We start from the raw sequence: 16,359 nt of genomic DNA, 5'->3' as shown, positions 1-16,359 counted from the left end.
ATATTGATTTCAGTAAGGCATTTGACACAGTCGCACGTGACAATCCCATATGCAAACTAGGGAAATGAAATGAGATGAAATTACAATACGGTGGGTGCGTAACTGGTTGAAACACCATACTCAAAGAATAGTTATCAATGCTTTGCTACCAAAATAGGGAGATGTATCTAATTGGGTTCTATAGGGGTCTTTCCTAGGTCCAGTAATATTCAATAATGACTTGGACAATGGAGTGGAGAGTATGCTTCTAAAATTTGTGGGAGAGGGGTTGCAAGCACTTTGGAAGACAGAAATTCAATTAGAATTCAAACTGACCTTTACAAATTGGAGAATTGGTCTGAAATCAACAAGATTAAAGACAAATGCAAAGTACTACACTTAGGAAAGAAAAATCAAATGCACAGCTAGAAAATGGGGACTCACTGGCTGGGCAGTAGTAGTGCTGGAAAGGATCTGGGGGTTACAGTGGATCACACATCAAAGATGAATCTGCAATGTGATGCAGCTGAAAAAAAGGCAAATATCATTCTGGGGTGTATTATCAGGAATGTCACATGTAAGACAGAGGAGATAATTGTCCCACTCTATTCAGGACTGGTAACGCCTCAGCTGGAGTACTGTGTCCAATTCTGGGTGCCACACTTTAGGAAAGATGTGGACAAACTGCAGCCTAGAGGAGAGCAACAAAAATGATAAAAGTTTTAGAAAACCTGAACTATGAGGAAAGGTTAAAAAAACCGGGTATGTTTAGTCTTGAGAAGACTGGTGGTGGGAGGGGAGGAATTTGATAAGTCTTTAACTATGTTAATGGCTGTCATAAAGAGGATGGGGATCAATTGCTCACCATGTCCACTGAAGGTAGGACAAAAAGCAATGGGCTTAATCTGCAGCAAAGGAAATTTAGGTTAGATATTAAGAAAAACTTTCTAACTATCTGGGTAGTTAAGCTCTGCAATAGGCTTTGAAGGGAGATTGTCATAGAATGTCAGGGTTGGAAGAGACCTCAGGAGGTCATCTAGTCCAGCCCCCTGCCCAAAGCAGAACCAATCCCCAATTTTTTTGCCCCACATGACTAAATGGCCCCCTCAAGAGTTGAGCTCACAACCCTGGGTTTAGGAGGCCAATGCTCAAACCACTGAGCTATCCCTCACTTTCTGTTTAGAGACAGAAATGCAACTTACATCCCATCCCAGGCAGTCTGAATGAAAACTGTGCTGAACAATGTTCCAGTAGCTAAAAACATGACAAAGAGGCTGGCATCAAAATATTTTTTTTTTAAAGTCTGCTTTAATTATAGTTCCTTTTGTGGAAAGTGAGTTTATAAATACATCATCTTGGATAATTCTCTGCTGAAAAATAAATCATGTCTATTTGTAACAACTGTTAATAAAGTCAAGTGCACAATAGGATTTCAAAATGCTATAGAGTCAAACAATGTTAGTCCTTTAATTGAACTTAGCGTTTCAAAGCCACAAATGATAAACAGTAAGAAACATCACAAAAATAAAAACAAACCTCTTAAAAATAAAAATAGACAAACTGCCAATAGATATGCATGTCACCTTGTCCACCATACATACTAGTTCAAGTGCTTAGTAAAAATGATTAGTGATTTGGGGGCCCAACTTGAGATGCCCCCCCCCCAAGTTATTAGTCACTTGGAAAATCTTGGCCTCTTTAACACAAATGTGTATCTATAAAAGTCTCTCTAAAGAACATTCGGTCTTTTTTAGTTAACCAGCCAATGCTGGCAAGGTACTTTGAAAATGTAAAGTGCTAGATAAATGCTACAGAATATCATCTTTTAGATACTTTGGACTTGTTTTTGTCCTGCTAACACGTGCGGTTTACGTGACCTCCGGTATTAGCTGTACTTACAGTGCTCCAGCAAATTAGATGGTTTGTTTCAGGATCTTCCACCAACGTCCACAGTTTAGTCAGGAATGCTGGCACATTACTGGAGTATCCATCCATTGCCAGGGAACTGGGTGAATCTTGCATAGCTTTTCAATGTTTTAGTTATACTAACTCCATCTCTTTCAATATTCCTGTCTCACCATGCATGTGGGTCACAGGGAGACTGAACCATTTAGTTTCATCCAGGTCCAGCTGAGAGTAGGCCCCCACTGAGTCACATCAGCAGTGCTGTTCGCACTCTTAAAAACTCAGCACAATGCAACGGCATCACCAGCCCCAGAGAACAATGCACAGAATTAAAGTGCACTGCAGCCGATCGCACAATGCTGTGAATAAACATGCAGCGTCATGCAAAGAGAACACACACTCTACACCTTGGCTGGGAGGCTAGCAAATCACTGGAATGAATTAAGAAAACACCTGGCTGGCATGTTTCTAGGATGCCAGGAAGCAGCGACACCGGATTGTGAAGGTACTGAGTTTAAACGTTAGTTAGGAGACTCCTTGTTCTGAACGTTGGCAGCCAGAGATGGGCAAAATCAAGGCTGGTTTTTAGTGTGCCAAACCTTAGTCAGGCTGGGAAAAACCAAAGCGGAGTCCCACACTACCTGAATCCTAGAGTTCAGCGAGCTTTGGATAAACAGCTCTGGTTTGGGTGAAAATAGATGACGAAAATAGATAGGCCCCAGATGCCACAATCTGCTTTATTATTATTCCAGGGGTTTCACCCACTGCTAATTATGAGCAGCTGGATTCATTTGGTCCAGACTCTGAAGCCCTTATTCATGTTGGTGAGCACTTACTCACACAAGTACTCTCATTGGCTTCCATGGGACATGACTTGTTGCTCACTTGGGTAAGTAAAAGCACCACAGTCTCACCCTTTATTTGTTGTGTTAACACAGTCCACTACATGTTGTTTCCTGGGCACTTGATGACAATGTAATCAGAGCCCAGGATCATTTCAAACCAAATCAAGCTTTAAAAATCTCTCTCTACTATGTACCAGGGATCTCTGACACATTCGACTGATAAATACAAACACACACACACACACACACCAGCTCACATAGAAGTGGGATTGTGGGACATTTTGTTGAAGTGAGAAGTAACTATCACTCCCTAGAGGGTGAAAGCTCCCTTGTGAAGAGAATGAGGAGGACATGAGTGTCATTAGCATTAGTGCTTTTCCAAAGGTAATGAAGGCACAGTTAGCTCAGGAATGTTTTTTTTTTGAGGTCTTTGCATGAGATACTCAAACCATCATCTGGAAATTGCATTTTGGAGCAAGGAAAAGAATGCTCAGCCAGGAAGATCAATCAGGCATATGCGTTACTATTTGAAAGGTTTTTCCCCTGCCTTAATTTTACATTAGAAATTCAGGCCCTGTCTAGGATGGGAGGTTTGCTGAATGGAGAACTAGTGAAATCCTGTTACAAGAGCCGAGACAGGGAACATTGGGATGTTAAGATGAAAATGGATTTTTAGTCACACTCTTTAAAACTCTTCAGTTTTTGTACATTTTTGCTAGCACCTATTTAACTTAAATGCCTAATTAACATTTTGGATAAATAAAGCCTTTGTTAATGATTCAGCATCCTCACCCCTTCATTTAAGGTGTTATACAGCACCTAATACAATGAGACTCCAACCTGGTTGTCCTGTGGGTGCTAACACAATGTAAGTGATAAATAAATAAATAATCAATCATCATCATCTCTGAGGTCCTCCAGAAAAACCCAAAAAGAACAAACATGACATTCCTGATATTTCTAAGCGAATTGAAAAACCGGGGGGGGGACCCCCATAAATATCATGCTTTCTTTATATGTAATAAAGTAACAAACAAACAAAAAAAAGCACTAGCCCCTTTCTTTTAAAACCCTTTGCAGATCATCTTTAAGTCTAAATGCTCCGTTTCTACAGCAAAGCGAGAGAAATTGTGCTTTCTACTGCAGCTGGGCTGGGGTTGGAGGGAGAAAGTTCCTTTGTGTGTCTGAATGCGAGTGCGTAAGTAATATGGAAGTAACAGAAAAAGCATGCGACAGCCCGAACCAATACCCCAGGTTCACCCACCCTGCTCGAAAACACGTCAGTCATGTGGCAGAGTCTGCGGCTCCAGAACAGGCCTTATCAGCCATCAGCGGATCCACAGATAATTTGAAATAGACAATCCATGAAAAGACAATCATCCTCGACTTTGAGGGATTCCTAATGACGACGACGACGTAGTATGGGATGTGGTTTTTGAGGCATTACCCTAAAATTTCAAACTCCATTCACTTGGAATCTTTGTATCCACTTTTTTCCCAAACTGGCTTCTAGTCAAACAGGTACATCACTGAACTACTGTCGGTTTCCAGGGGTGACGTTCTTTGGTAATCTTGAGAGTGTATCGTTTCAGACTGAGGCAGTGTACAAGGAAGCTATCTACCACTTCCTGACTAACCACACAGTAACAATGAATCTCTGTTAGACTGACACACTTCCTTGCCAGGTCTATTAGCGAGGAGTTCAAATCATCCGAGGGGGTTGTGTGGAGCACCAGCCTGTTTAAGGTCCTGCTGTAACTGCTTGTGACAAACCTAACCTGGTTCACCATATACGTAAAAGTATTCAGTTGTAAAGTACCCACGGGTATATTGGGCTTTAGGATTCGTGGTATCTTCCAGGCAGGGACTGTGTGATCAAACTCCAGGTCTACGCAGAGTTGAGGATGCTTCTGGATCACAGCAGCCCAAAGCTCTTCAGAGATGACTGGAATATATTTGTCCAAGCGCTCACAAAAAATATCTAAGCGTGTGAATGCCCCTCTCTCTGGCTTGATCAATTCTGCAAACACATCGTTAGACAGGCTGGCATAGTAGACTCCCAAGGTAGACAACTTAGGACATACAGTCAGAACCTCTCGGATGGTTTCTGGCTTCACGTTACAAACCAGAGTGCGATTGTTGATGAACAAGCTATGCAGGTTTGGGCTGCTGGCAGCAATGAGTCCAACAAGCCCATCATCCAGGGTGAACGGCATTCTCCGGAAATCAATATGCTGAAGGTCTATTTGGTTTTCTCTCTGGCATATATTTCGTATGCTCTGCAAGATGTCCTGGCCGGAGTAGAAATAAGGGTTCTCCCCTTTGCACATGATGCATAGCTTCTGCAGCTTGTAGTTCTGCCTGGCCAACATGTCTAGAATGTGGGTGACGTTCTTCCGATTTATTTCCTTGGACTGATCAAACACAATCCTCAGGTGTTTGATCTGGCTCAGGAACTGGTGTAAACTCTGCAGCATGCCCTCCTCGTTCTCCGAATCACAACTGGAAGAGCATTATAAACACAGTTAGCTGTTTTGCTGGAGCTGCAACAAGTGAGCACAATGTCTATACTTTGGATCACTATTATTTACTTATTATTTATCTTCTCCACTGCCTTAGAGATTTGTTCTCACTTGGTTTAGAGGATCAGGCACCAGGCTGGAAGTCAGGAGAGCTGGGTTTTACTCCAAGCCAGCCACTGACTTGCTGTGTGATGCTGGACAAGTGACTTCCATGCTCTATGCCTCTGTTTCTCCTCTCAACCTTTATTGGTCTTGTCTATTTAGATAATAAGATATTTAGGATGGACTCTGTCTCACTGTGTGTGTATGGCACAACAGAGCCCCAATCTCTGGCTGGTCCACTAGGTGCTATTGTAATACAAATAATAAATAGAGAACAACAATACAGTTAGTTACGGGACTTGGTCACTATGTACAGACTGAGGTGAGTCCGGTCCCATGGAGCTTACGTTCAAACTCCCTTTTCACTCCATCTCATACACTAGAGCTCAGATCACCAGCTTCAACAACACCATGATAATCATTCCAGTGACCTTGGCTGAAGCTTTCTCTTTGCACCTGAATGTGGCCTAGTGTTATAGAGCATAGGAGTGGAATTCAGGAGACCTGGGGGCTATTCCCAGCTCTTCCTGCTGTGTGACCCGGGGCAAGTATCTTCCCCTTTCTGGGCTTGTGTTTCCCACTCTTTAAAGTGGGAATAACGACACTGGCCACCTTTGTAAATGCCATGAGATCCACGGACAAAAAGCGCTACATCAAAGCTAGGTGATGATTAGGATGATGGTATCTCCTTGACACTTTTCAAAGCACATCTAATGTCATGACTTATCCCTTTCCTTGATTTATGATTCTTAATGCTTTCTTTAAAAAACAACAACAATCTAACCCTATTTTCTCTACCACATACACAACCGCTACATGTAGGAGGTACTGTTACTTACATAGTTTCATAGATTATAAAGCCAGAAGGCACCATTGTGATCATCTAATCTAGTGGCTCTCAAACTTTCTAGACTACTGTTTCCCTTTCAGGAGTCTGATTTCTCTTGCATACCCCCAAGTTACACCTCACTTCAAAACTACTTGCTTACAAAGTCAGACATAAAAATACAAGTGTCACAGCCACTTTTACTGAAAAACTGCTGACTCTCTCATTTTTACCATATGATTATAAAATAAATTAATTGAAATATAAATATTGTACTTACATTTCAACATGCAGTATATAGAGCAGTATAAACAAGCAGGGGCGCTGGAACAATTTGTACAGTAGGGATGCTGAGAGCCATTAAACCAAACTGTAAACCCAGTATACAATGGAAACTACTTCAAGTGAGGGAGTGCGATAGCACCCCCAATACCACTAGTTCCAGCACCTATGTAACAAGTCATTGTCTGTATGAAATTTTAGTTTGTATTGACTTTGCTAGTGCTTTTTATGTAGCCTGTTGTAAAACTAGGCAAATATCTAGATGAGTTGATGCACCCCTTGTAAGACCTTTGCTTGCCCCATGTACCCCAGGTTGAGAACCACTGATCTAGTCTGATCTGTATAACACAGGCCATCAGACTTCCCTGTATTAATTCCTAATTGAAATAGAGGAGATCTTTTAGGAAAACATTCAATCTTGATTTTAAAATTGCTAGCGCTAGAGAATCCACCACCACCGTTGGTAAGTCGTTCCAATGGTTTATAAATACTCACATCTATAGGCTGTAATCAGCAATGCAATTTTTGAATGAAGAACACTACTTTAAGATAAATAAGTTGTACTGCGAGATTTATATGAGATGCTGTATGCTTGACTGCACAGACACCTACGAACAGTAGAAACTACCTCCTCTCACCTGATCTCTGTGAAATGCCACACGGAGCTAGTGGAAACAGCTGCGGCCCAATGTTTGCACACTTGGAAGGCTGTGTATCTATCTCGGAAAGACAGGTAGTAAAATATATGGACGAGGATTTCTTCCGGGACATAGTTCCAAAATTCTGATGTTGGAGCAGGCATCTTTCTGACCCAACAGGCTGCTGCACCGAGACCCACCTTCCAGACTGCAAATAATTCCCTAGACTCCCTGTTGCAGAAAAAGGAAACACATCAACCCAACCTATTACAGCAGGTCAGAATTTTTTCTTACATTTTGAAAATTTCACCATAATTTTGACATTTGTAAAACAAAACAAAAACAGTGAGGTGGCAAAGTTTTCAGATGATACAAAATTACTCAAGAGAGTTAAGTCCAAAGCAAACTGTGAAGAGTTACAAAGGGATCTCACAAAACTGGGTGACTGGGAAACAAAATGGCAGATGAAATTCAGAGCTGATAAATGGAAAGCAATGCACGTTGGAAAACATAACCACAACTATACATACAAAATGATGGATTCTAAATTAGCTGTTACCACTCAAGAAAGAGATTTTGGGAGACATTGTGGATAGTTCTCTGAAAACTTCCACTCAGTGTGCAACAGCAGTCAAAAAAATCTAACAGAATGTTAAGAACCACTAGGAAAGGGATAGATAAGATAGCAAATATCATAATGCCACTTTATAAATCCAGGGTACTCCCACACCTTGAACACTGCTTGCAGTTCTGGTCATCCCATCTCAAAAAAGATATATTGGAATTGGAAAAGGTACAGAGAAGGGCAACAAAAATGATGAGGGGGATGGAATGGCTTCCAGATGAGGAGCAATTAAAGAGATCTCGGGCTGTTCAGCTTGGAAAAGAGACGACTAAAGGGAGACATGAGAGAGGTCTAAAAATCAGGAACGGTGCGGAGAAATAGTTTTATGTACCTCTTCGCATAACAGAAGACCTAGGGGTCACCCAATTAATAGGCAGCAGGTTTAAAACAAACAAAAGGAAGTACTTCTTCACACAACACACAGCCTGGGGATGCTGTAAAGGCCAAAAGTATATCTGGGTTCCAAAAACAATTAGATACGTTCATGGAGGATTGGTCCATCAATGGCTATTAGCTAAGATAGTCAGGGATGCAAACCCATGATCTGGGTGAAGCCTCTGACTTCCAGAAGCTGGGACTGGATGATAGAAGAGGGATCACTGGATGAATTGCCCTGTTCTGTTCATTCCCTATGAAGCATCTGGCACTGGCCACTATTGAAAGACAGGATGTTGGGCTAGATGGACCATTGGTCTGACCCAATATGGCCGGACTTATATTCTTAAACACAAAAAAGGACGTTTAGACAAACTTTGGCCAATTTCCTTCCCCACCCACTCCATTTTTTGACCCAACATAGAAGCTGGTTGAAATTTTTTGTGAATTCCAGATTTCAAAATTCTGGAAAAAAAGTAAAACATTTTAAAAAATGACAGGTTTCAGAGTAGCAGCCGTGTTAGTCTGTATTCGCAAAAAGAAAAGGAGTACTTGTAGCACCTTAGAGACTAACAAATTTATTTGAGCATAAGCTTTCATGAGCTACAGCTCACTTCATCGGATGCATTTGGTGAAAATGCACCAAATGCATCCGATGAAGTGAGCTGTAGCTCACGAAAGCTTATGCTCAAATAAATTTGTTAGTCTCTAAGGTGCCACAAGTACTCCTTTTCTTATTTAAAAAAATGTGATTCTTCTCCTCATTACCAGCTCTAAACACGATAAACTTTATATAATGCATTATTTTAAAATAACAATTTTCTATACTGATATTCAAACAGATGGAGGGATTTACCTCAAACTTGGGGGTGGGGGGGAGGGAAACCCTCGTTTTGGGGACAGAAGCCAAGCATGAAGAATTTAACTCAAAAGTTGAATTATCCAGAGTATGGCAAAACAAGGAGTTATAATGAAAACTAATTTGTTATTTTAACCACAGCAATTAGCTGCAGTTGCTAATATAAGAGATGGCAGATTGGTATAAGAATTTTATTGTGATGTTCACACGAACCATACATTCATGTATGTGTGTTGCATATTAACACGGGACCTTTTCTTTAATTATGCTTCCGTGTAAATTATGATGCAAGAGAATGAATACATGGGAAGTGTACTGAAATGTAAAGCACAAAACCACACGTACATCTCTGCAAAATTACTTCTCAATTCTGTTTGGAGTATACTCTGTATCCACCACTGTACTGCTACACAAATAAAATCACCAGCTGTAAGTTTTTATTTGATTCTCTTCAACTTTCTCAACAACGAAGTGGTAGACTTTAAAATGAGAGGCTAAAGTCTTTAAAATCTGCAGGTTATTTCCCTTAGAGATTACAGCAGCAGAACTGCCAAGTCTCATGATTTTATCGTGAGTCTTGTGATATTTGGTTCTTTTCTTGATGCTCCAGCTCCTGGAGTCATGTTATTATTTTGTGAGAAATTCAGCTTTCATGTGAACAAAAAGGGAAATTTTTAGTCTTAAAAGTTCAAAAACCAGAAGCCAGAGAAAGATCCCAAAATATATATTCGTTTTTAAAAAATCATGTAATTTTTAAGCCACTCATGATTTTTGAATGCTTGAGGGTGGCAATACAGCAGCAGACATACTCTCGTCAGATTTCCCATCTGCTTATGCCCTGCCTCTCACCCCATTACTGACTGCCCAGCAATGTGCTCCTGCTTCCTGCCTGGGAGATGCCTTCTTGCTGTCCCTGTTTCCTGCATATTTCTTCTTTATTACCTCTGACAGTGCCTGCTATAGCTCACCCTCAGCTCTCCGACTTTTATCTCAGATTTCATAAACTTTCTCATTATTTCAGCACTTGCCTAAGTACTAAACTATTCACCATCACGCCTCCCCTATACACAACCGTTGTGATTTTATCATGAGTGGTGGTTTTCTTAAAGCCCCAGTTCCTGGAGTCATGTGAACATCCCAGTTTTCATTTAAAAAAAAAAAAAAAGTCTAGCCCCCATGATGGCACAGAAAAGCTTGAAAGCCTGAGCTAGGGGCCCCCTAGAGACTCAGAAACCAAAGAGGAAAAAAACCCCACCTCAACTATATTATTTTTATAAAAAAAAAAAAAAAAAGGACTTGTGGCACCTTAGAGACTAACAAATTTATTAGAGCATAAGCTTCCGTGAGCTGGGGGTCAATGCATCTTCCCATAGGGGCCTCGAGTTGCTAAACTCCCCCCGCTGCAAAGGGACATCCCGGCTGGAGTCCCTCCGCTGGGCAGGGAGGGGAAGGACCCCGCAGGCCTGTCCGAGTGCGGCTCTTCTTCCCCTCCGCCTCACCGGCAGCTGCTCCGGGGCCCGGTCTGGTGCATCCGACCAAGTGAGCTGTAGCTCACGAAAGCTTACGCTCAAATAAATGTAAAAAGAAAAGCAGGACTGGTGGCACCTTAGAGACTGACACATTTATTAGCGCGTAAGCTTTCGGGAGCTACCGCTCACTTCATCGGACGCATTTGGTGGGAAAAAAACAAAAACAAAACTTTTTTTTTTCCCACCAAATGCATCCGATGAAGTGAGCGGTAGCTCCCGAAAGCTTATGCGCTAATAAATGTGTCAGTCTCTAAGGTGCCACCAGTCCTCCTTTGCTTTTTGCGAATACAGACCAACACGGCCGCCACTCTGGAACCTGTCCTTATTTTCCCATAATCTCATTATTTTGGGGCGGGGGCTGAGGCAGGGCTTTTGAACTCTCGGGGTTGGCAAGGCCATCTGCTGGCGCCCGTCCGGCCCAGTCTCAGGCGTTATCGGCCTGTGCTCAACTCCCGACGCAGCGAGCCGCAGCCCGCGAAAGCTTCGGCTCAGATAAATGCGTCGGTCTCGAAGGGGCCGCCAGTCCTCCGCTCCCGTCTGCTCTCAGGAAGGCTCGGCCTGGTTGAGGGGCCTTGGCTGCGGAGAGCCGCTAGCCCTCCCCCCCCAGGCTGGGCTCATCCCCCCCCCCCGGGCTGAGCAGCCGCCACAGCTGCTGCCCCCCCCCCCCCCGCGGGGTGGGTAAGAGAAGCCAAAGCGCCTGGCCCAGCCCCCGGGGAAAGCCGGGCAGCACGAGCGCTCGGCGGAGCGCGCGCGAGAGGGAGAACGGCGGCACCCCGCAGCCGCCTTGAGTCCACCCCCTCCAGGGGCGGCGGGGGGGTCAAGGCATCTGCCCAGAGGGGCGCCGAGCTGCGAAACTCTCCCCCCGCTGCAAAGGGAGACCCTGGCTGGAGTCCCTCCGCCGGGCCGGGCCCGGCCTACCCGTCCGAGGGCCGCTGTTCTTCCCCGCCGCCGCCTCGGCCGGGGCCCGGGTGGAGCGAGGCCGGCCCGCGTCGGAAGGGAAACTCCCCTCCCCTCGGCGTGCCCGGCCTCCGCCCGGCACTTCCCCGCCCACCCGCGGCGCGGCTCAGCCCAGCCCGGCCCGGCGGGCGGCCTGGAGCCGCGAAACGAAACGGGGGGCACCTGGGAGAGGAAATAAACGGGTTGGCCCCAGGGCCACAAATCCTCCTTTTCTCCCAGCCCAGTTAGTCGCCCCGTCGGGGGGTCCCTGGCTGGGCTGAAGGCCTGGGCGACACTTCACTGGCCAAGGAAAGAGCTGCCAGGAGCCAGCCTGTGGGTGAAGAGCAGCTCTGTGGCGCTGGCAGAAGCGGGGCGCTTTCACCCACACGAGCTGGTCCAACCGGAGACCGCTCTCAGAGCGACAGCCGTGTTCGTCTGTAGTCGCAGCCGTAGCTCACGAAAGCTTACGCTCAAATAAATGTGTTAGTCTCTAAGGTGCCACAAGTCCTCCTGTCCTTTCAACCGAAGATATTATCTCACCCACCGGGTCTCGCACGTCATCGCGGTGTGCCTCAGTTCCCCCCTCTGGAAAACAGCAGTCACTCGCTAGATCAGTCCCCTGCAGCTCTGCTATCTCGGCCTCCTTTTTCAAGGAGCTGCCTGGTTCTCTTAACCCCTGACTATCTGAACTCACACCACTTTGCACAAGCAGTTTTTAGACCTGGGGTGTTGCTGGATTGCTGCCTTCACAGGGCTGCCATATAAAGAATTAGTGTCTGGTAAGCCCTTTGAGATCATCAGACGGAAGGTATTAGAAAAAGACAAATCATAACTAGTTCTGAAAAGGAAGTGGCAAACTACGGATCAACTAATTAAAAACTCAGACATTAACTATTGTCTTCTTTTCTCTCCTTTTATCTTGTCTTTAAACACAGAATTTTACCTGCTCAGCAGATCTCTCTGAAGAGAAAGTTGATGTTTGACATGTGTTGCCAATATTCCTGTTGAAAATTCACCTTTACTTATCAGGTGGAAACAATAGGCTAGTCGAGTCTGCACTCATTCATGAACCCAACTGTCTTAGCAAAAACAACAAGGAGGCCTTGTGGCACCTCAGAGACTAACAAATTTGTTTGGGCATAAGCTTGCGGGCTAAGACCGACTTCATCAGATGCATGGAGTGGGTCTTAGCCCACGAAAGCTTATGCCCAAATAAATTTGTTAGTCTCTAAGGTGTCACAAGAACTCCTCCTTGTTTTTGCTGATATAGACTAACGCAGTTACAACTCTGAAACCTGTCACCAACCGTCTTAGTTTCTTATGCATAAAGCACAGAACTCCTGGGTTCTCTATCCAGCTGTGACACATACTCACTCACTGTTTGACTACTGTTAAATCATTTAGACCCATATTTTCAGAAGTGCCCTATAAGTTTGGGTGTCCAGCTTCAATGCCTAGGGATCTGATCTTCAGAAATGCTAAGCACCCACAATTCCAGTAGGTGTATAGGATGCTCAGCATTTGAAAAATCAGGTCCAAGATTTCTAAACTGGGGCATCCAAACTTGAGGCACCCAGAAAAGGTGGCCACTTTTGAAAGATGGGGCCTTACCAAGGTTGTGGCTTAGTGCCCCCATCTGTGAAATAGGGATGATAATACTTACCCACCCCTCACACGAAGCTCAGTGCTCACGTGTAGCTTGCAGGATCAGGGCTCTACATTGTAAAGTGCTTTGAGCAACTCAGGTGGCTGCTGCTGTAGAACTGCAAGGATCTACTATTCAGTGTCTCCAAATTCTCTCTTTGTGTGCCAAGAGGGAGTGCGTTTCCTGGGATGAGGTTACTCTATGGAAGGCGGGTCTCAAGAAATCCAGTCAAGGCATACAGGCATACTAGGGATCCCCTCATCTTGTATTAGTACAACGTCCCACACCATGGGCCTAACCCTTTCGAAAACCTGGTGATTATGTTTAGTCTTAATCTCCAAACCAAGACTGCTGCTGCTGCCAGGCCAACCTACCATATGGGCAGAAAGTACTGAAACAAGAACTTGCACCATCTTTCTATGATCGGAGGCTAAATAATGTAGTTGCCACCTATCCTTCAAGTACAGTTAGGTTTTAAAAAGATAGACATGTGAACAAAAAAATCAGACCGGACTGCTACATCATATCAGACAGCAACAGAGGAGCCATCTATGAGCCAGAGAAGGTGAGAGTGTACCTGGGCTCACTTTTACAAGGTTCCCTCTTGGGCTTAATTGGGATAGATTAATAGGAGGGCTTAGGTCACTTGTGGGGTGTTTGGACTCTGCTTGCAGGAGCTCAGGAAGTTTTCCCTTGCAGAATTTTTGTCTGGCAGGCTATTCCCTACAGGCTCCTTTTCCTTAGCAGAGAAATCTGTTAGTTCTTTTGTTGTTTATTTGAAGGTATGTTTCATTAGGACTGAAATATTTCTGGGATTTTTTTTACTTTTTTTGCCAAAAAGTCAAGATTTGCAGTGGAACCTGCCCCCCATTTTCTGACCAGCTCTACATACAAGCAAACATGACTTCTAAAGTTCAACCATTCAGCCATCACTTCAGCAATATGAATAAATGCTCGGAGGCCACCTGAATGTTGTATGTTCCAGTGCAACTCAGATCAGTATAGCAACAGTACCAAATGTCTCCTACAATGGTAATTTGAAAAACATGCTTATGATCAACATACAGTTAAACCCTTTTCCTAGGCACTTAGCCTCAAGACAGCTCGTAAGTAATTTGCGCACTGCTTTTAGAATAAATGCTGTACATTTCTATAGGAGAAATATGAACATATTTATATATCATGCACATAGCAAAGCACTCCAGTTAGGAAGAGGTCAGATTGTTCTGTGATTAGGGTGCTACAATCACACTTTAAATTGAAGTGTAGATGTACCATAAGTGATTCGGTACATCTACGGGAGGTCTGTGGCAGAGCAAGGAACACTGGAGACCCAACTTTGGTTCCTGGCTTTGCCACGAACCTCCTATGTGACGGTTAAGTGAATCACTTGGGTATGTCTACACTTCAATTTCAGGTGTGATTGTAGCACATACTCCCATTAGCTTTAATCTAGTTAATGAGGGGGAAAATAGCAGAGAAGATATGGCATCATGGGTTTCAGCGCAAGCTACCTGCGCTGAAGACTGGGGTTCCTGGCCCGTGTCAGGATCTGTGCTGCCATGTCTTCACTGCTGTTATCTACACTCACTAGACTAAAGTACGCCTCCCTGTGCTACAGTTACATCTTAACCTGCAGTGCAGCCATATCCTCGGGGTAGGCCTAGACGGCAGTTGCTGAGCATACTGGAGCTAGATGGCATAGCTGAGCTTTTGTCAAGCTAGCTTAGGCACCAGACTTGGCAGCGGGGCTGGCCCTGTGAGTATCATGGAGGGATCTGAGTGAGTTTGAAGAGCTTGCGCTGAAGCTCGCACTAGCGAGATTAAAGCGAGCTCCGGTACGTCAGCTCGAGCTGCAATCACACGCTGTGACCGCAGTCTGGATGTACACGCAAGTCTCTCTGTGTCTCAGTTCCCCATCCGTACAATGGGGATAACAGTACTTCCCAACCTCACGGGGTGTTGCGAGGTGCTCAGTAAAGGGGCGGGAGGAAAAATACCTGAGATAAAAGCCATAGTAAACAGGCATGAGCTTTTCTCCTTGTCAGTTACACAGACAAATTTAATCAGCTGCTAGCTTATCCATCCTCTATCCTTCAAAAGGAGCCCAAGCAGTGCATTCTTACCAGCTCCTCAGGCTTTGCACTACGGGGCTTTCCAGTCACTTGGGATGGTCCAAAATGTTTCCTGGTCCTTTGCTCCCCTCCATTTGCAACTGGTTTTATAAGTGGATTGCTGAGTCTCACAGCTCTTTCCCTGTGGCTGTGTCTCTGGGCTGACTCTTTCACTGCGCTTCTGGTCTGCACAGATCTGGCAAGCTGCCCACTTCTTTCAGAAAGAAAAGATGAGATTCCTGACCGCCACCAGGTTAATTTCCCTGACTTCCTGGGTTAAGGGAAGTCTATCTTCATCTCCGTTAGCAGATATTTCACAGATACTGAAACCCTGCTAGACGTCTGATGTCTTGGGCAGTCATTATTTAAATGATATCTAGGGCAAGGGAAAGTATTCAAATGGAACTTCCTGCTTCAGTCACTGTATGATCAGCATCTTGCCTGCCAAGTTCCCTTACATCTTTTCAGTCTGTACTAACAGTCTTATTCCTACAGGAGCGAGTTCTCTGCAAAAGCCAACCCACTGGCCAGAAACTGCTGCCCTTATCACACAAGCACCCGAAGGCTGGACTAGTCGGGGGCCGGGTCTTGCAAGGTACTAAGCCCGCTCTGCTCCCATTCAGGCCACCAGGCAATAGGAGCTGAAGGCACTTTGCAAGAGGTGCTCCATGCCTTACAGGATTCAGAGCCTAGTAAGGCAAAAAGAATGTAGCCCCTCCTTAGCAAACTACCCTCTCGTATCCTCTCATTGTCTCAGGCTGGAGTTCTCATATAGACTCATAGACTTAAGGCCAGAAGGGATCATCATGATCACCTCATCTGACCTCCTGCACATTGTAGGCCACAGAACCTCACCCACCGTCTCCTGTCATAGACCCCTAAACTCTTTCGTTATAAATCAAGCACTGCCAACTCATGATTTTATTCTGTGTCTTGAGGTATTTGGTGCTGCTCTGAAAGCAAAGACCCAGCTGCTGAGGTTATATGACGACATCAGAATCTCAGGTTCCATGCGAAAAGGAGAGGAAGCTACTTGCCCTCATGAGTTTAGGGAAAAGCCCAACAACCAGCAAGCAAATAACTCAACATGTATTTTTTAAAAAAAAATCTCATGATTTTTAAGCCACTCCTGATTTTTTGGGCTGGTCTCTCGATTTTTGAATCATGGTGTTGGCAC

At 44.5% G+C, this 16,359-nt stretch overlaps 2 protein-coding genes across 3 annotated transcripts in view; both read right to left on the bottom strand.

The window, feature by feature from the left end:
• The window catches only part of HSF4 (heat shock transcription factor 4), a 34,585-nt gene extending 31,947 nt beyond the window's left edge, over nt 1–2,638 (bottom strand). The window contains exon 1 of the mRNA XM_043495410.1: nt 1,879–2,638. Coding sequence (XP_043351345.1) covers nt 1,879–2,001 — 123 coding nt within the window. The 5' untranslated portion in view covers nt 2,002–2,638. The remainder of the gene's footprint in view (nt 1–1,878) is intronic.
• Nucleotides 2,639–4,226: 1,588 nt separating this feature from the next.
• FBXL8 (F-box and leucine rich repeat protein 8) lies at nt 4,227–11,450 on the bottom strand. Of its 2 annotated transcripts, none has more exons than XM_043495408.1 (3): nt 11,406–11,450; nt 7,100–7,330; nt 4,227–5,231 (listed from the first exon to the last, which is right to left on the bottom strand). In XM_043495408.1, exons 2-3 carry the CDS (start codon nt 7,261–7,263, stop codon nt 4,256–4,258), a joined length of 1,140 nt encoding a protein of 379 aa, XP_043351343.1. In that variant the 5' UTR covers nt 7,264–7,330; nt 11,406–11,450; the 3' UTR covers nt 4,227–4,255. The 2 variants fall into 2 exon arrangements, with proteins under 2 accessions (XP_043351343.1, XP_043351344.1); XM_043495409.1 differs by lacking the exon at nt 11,406–11,450 and adding an exon at nt 10,007–10,444.
• Between the last annotated feature and the right edge of the window lie 4,909 nt (nt 11,451–16,359).

This window comes from Dermochelys coriacea, chromosome 12, assembly GCF_009764565.3.
Source record: "Dermochelys coriacea isolate rDerCor1 chromosome 12, rDerCor1.pri.v4, whole genome shotgun sequence".
NCBI lineage: Eukaryota > Metazoa > Chordata > Testudines > Dermochelyidae > Dermochelys > Dermochelys coriacea.
This window is presented reverse-complemented; position numbering and strand designations above follow the sequence as displayed.

What these genes read in the sequence shown, in the direction of transcription:
- FBXL8 (XM_043495408.1), bottom strand. Translation starts at nt 7,263, where the DNA reads ATGCCTGCTCCAACATCAGAATTTTGGAACTATGTCCCGGAAGAAATC. An exon ending in TGGCATTTCACAGAGATCAG is followed by an intron (nt 5,232 to 7,099) that starts GTGAGAGGAGGT and finishes ATGCTCTTCCAG; the next exon opens with TTGTGATTCGGAGAACGAGG.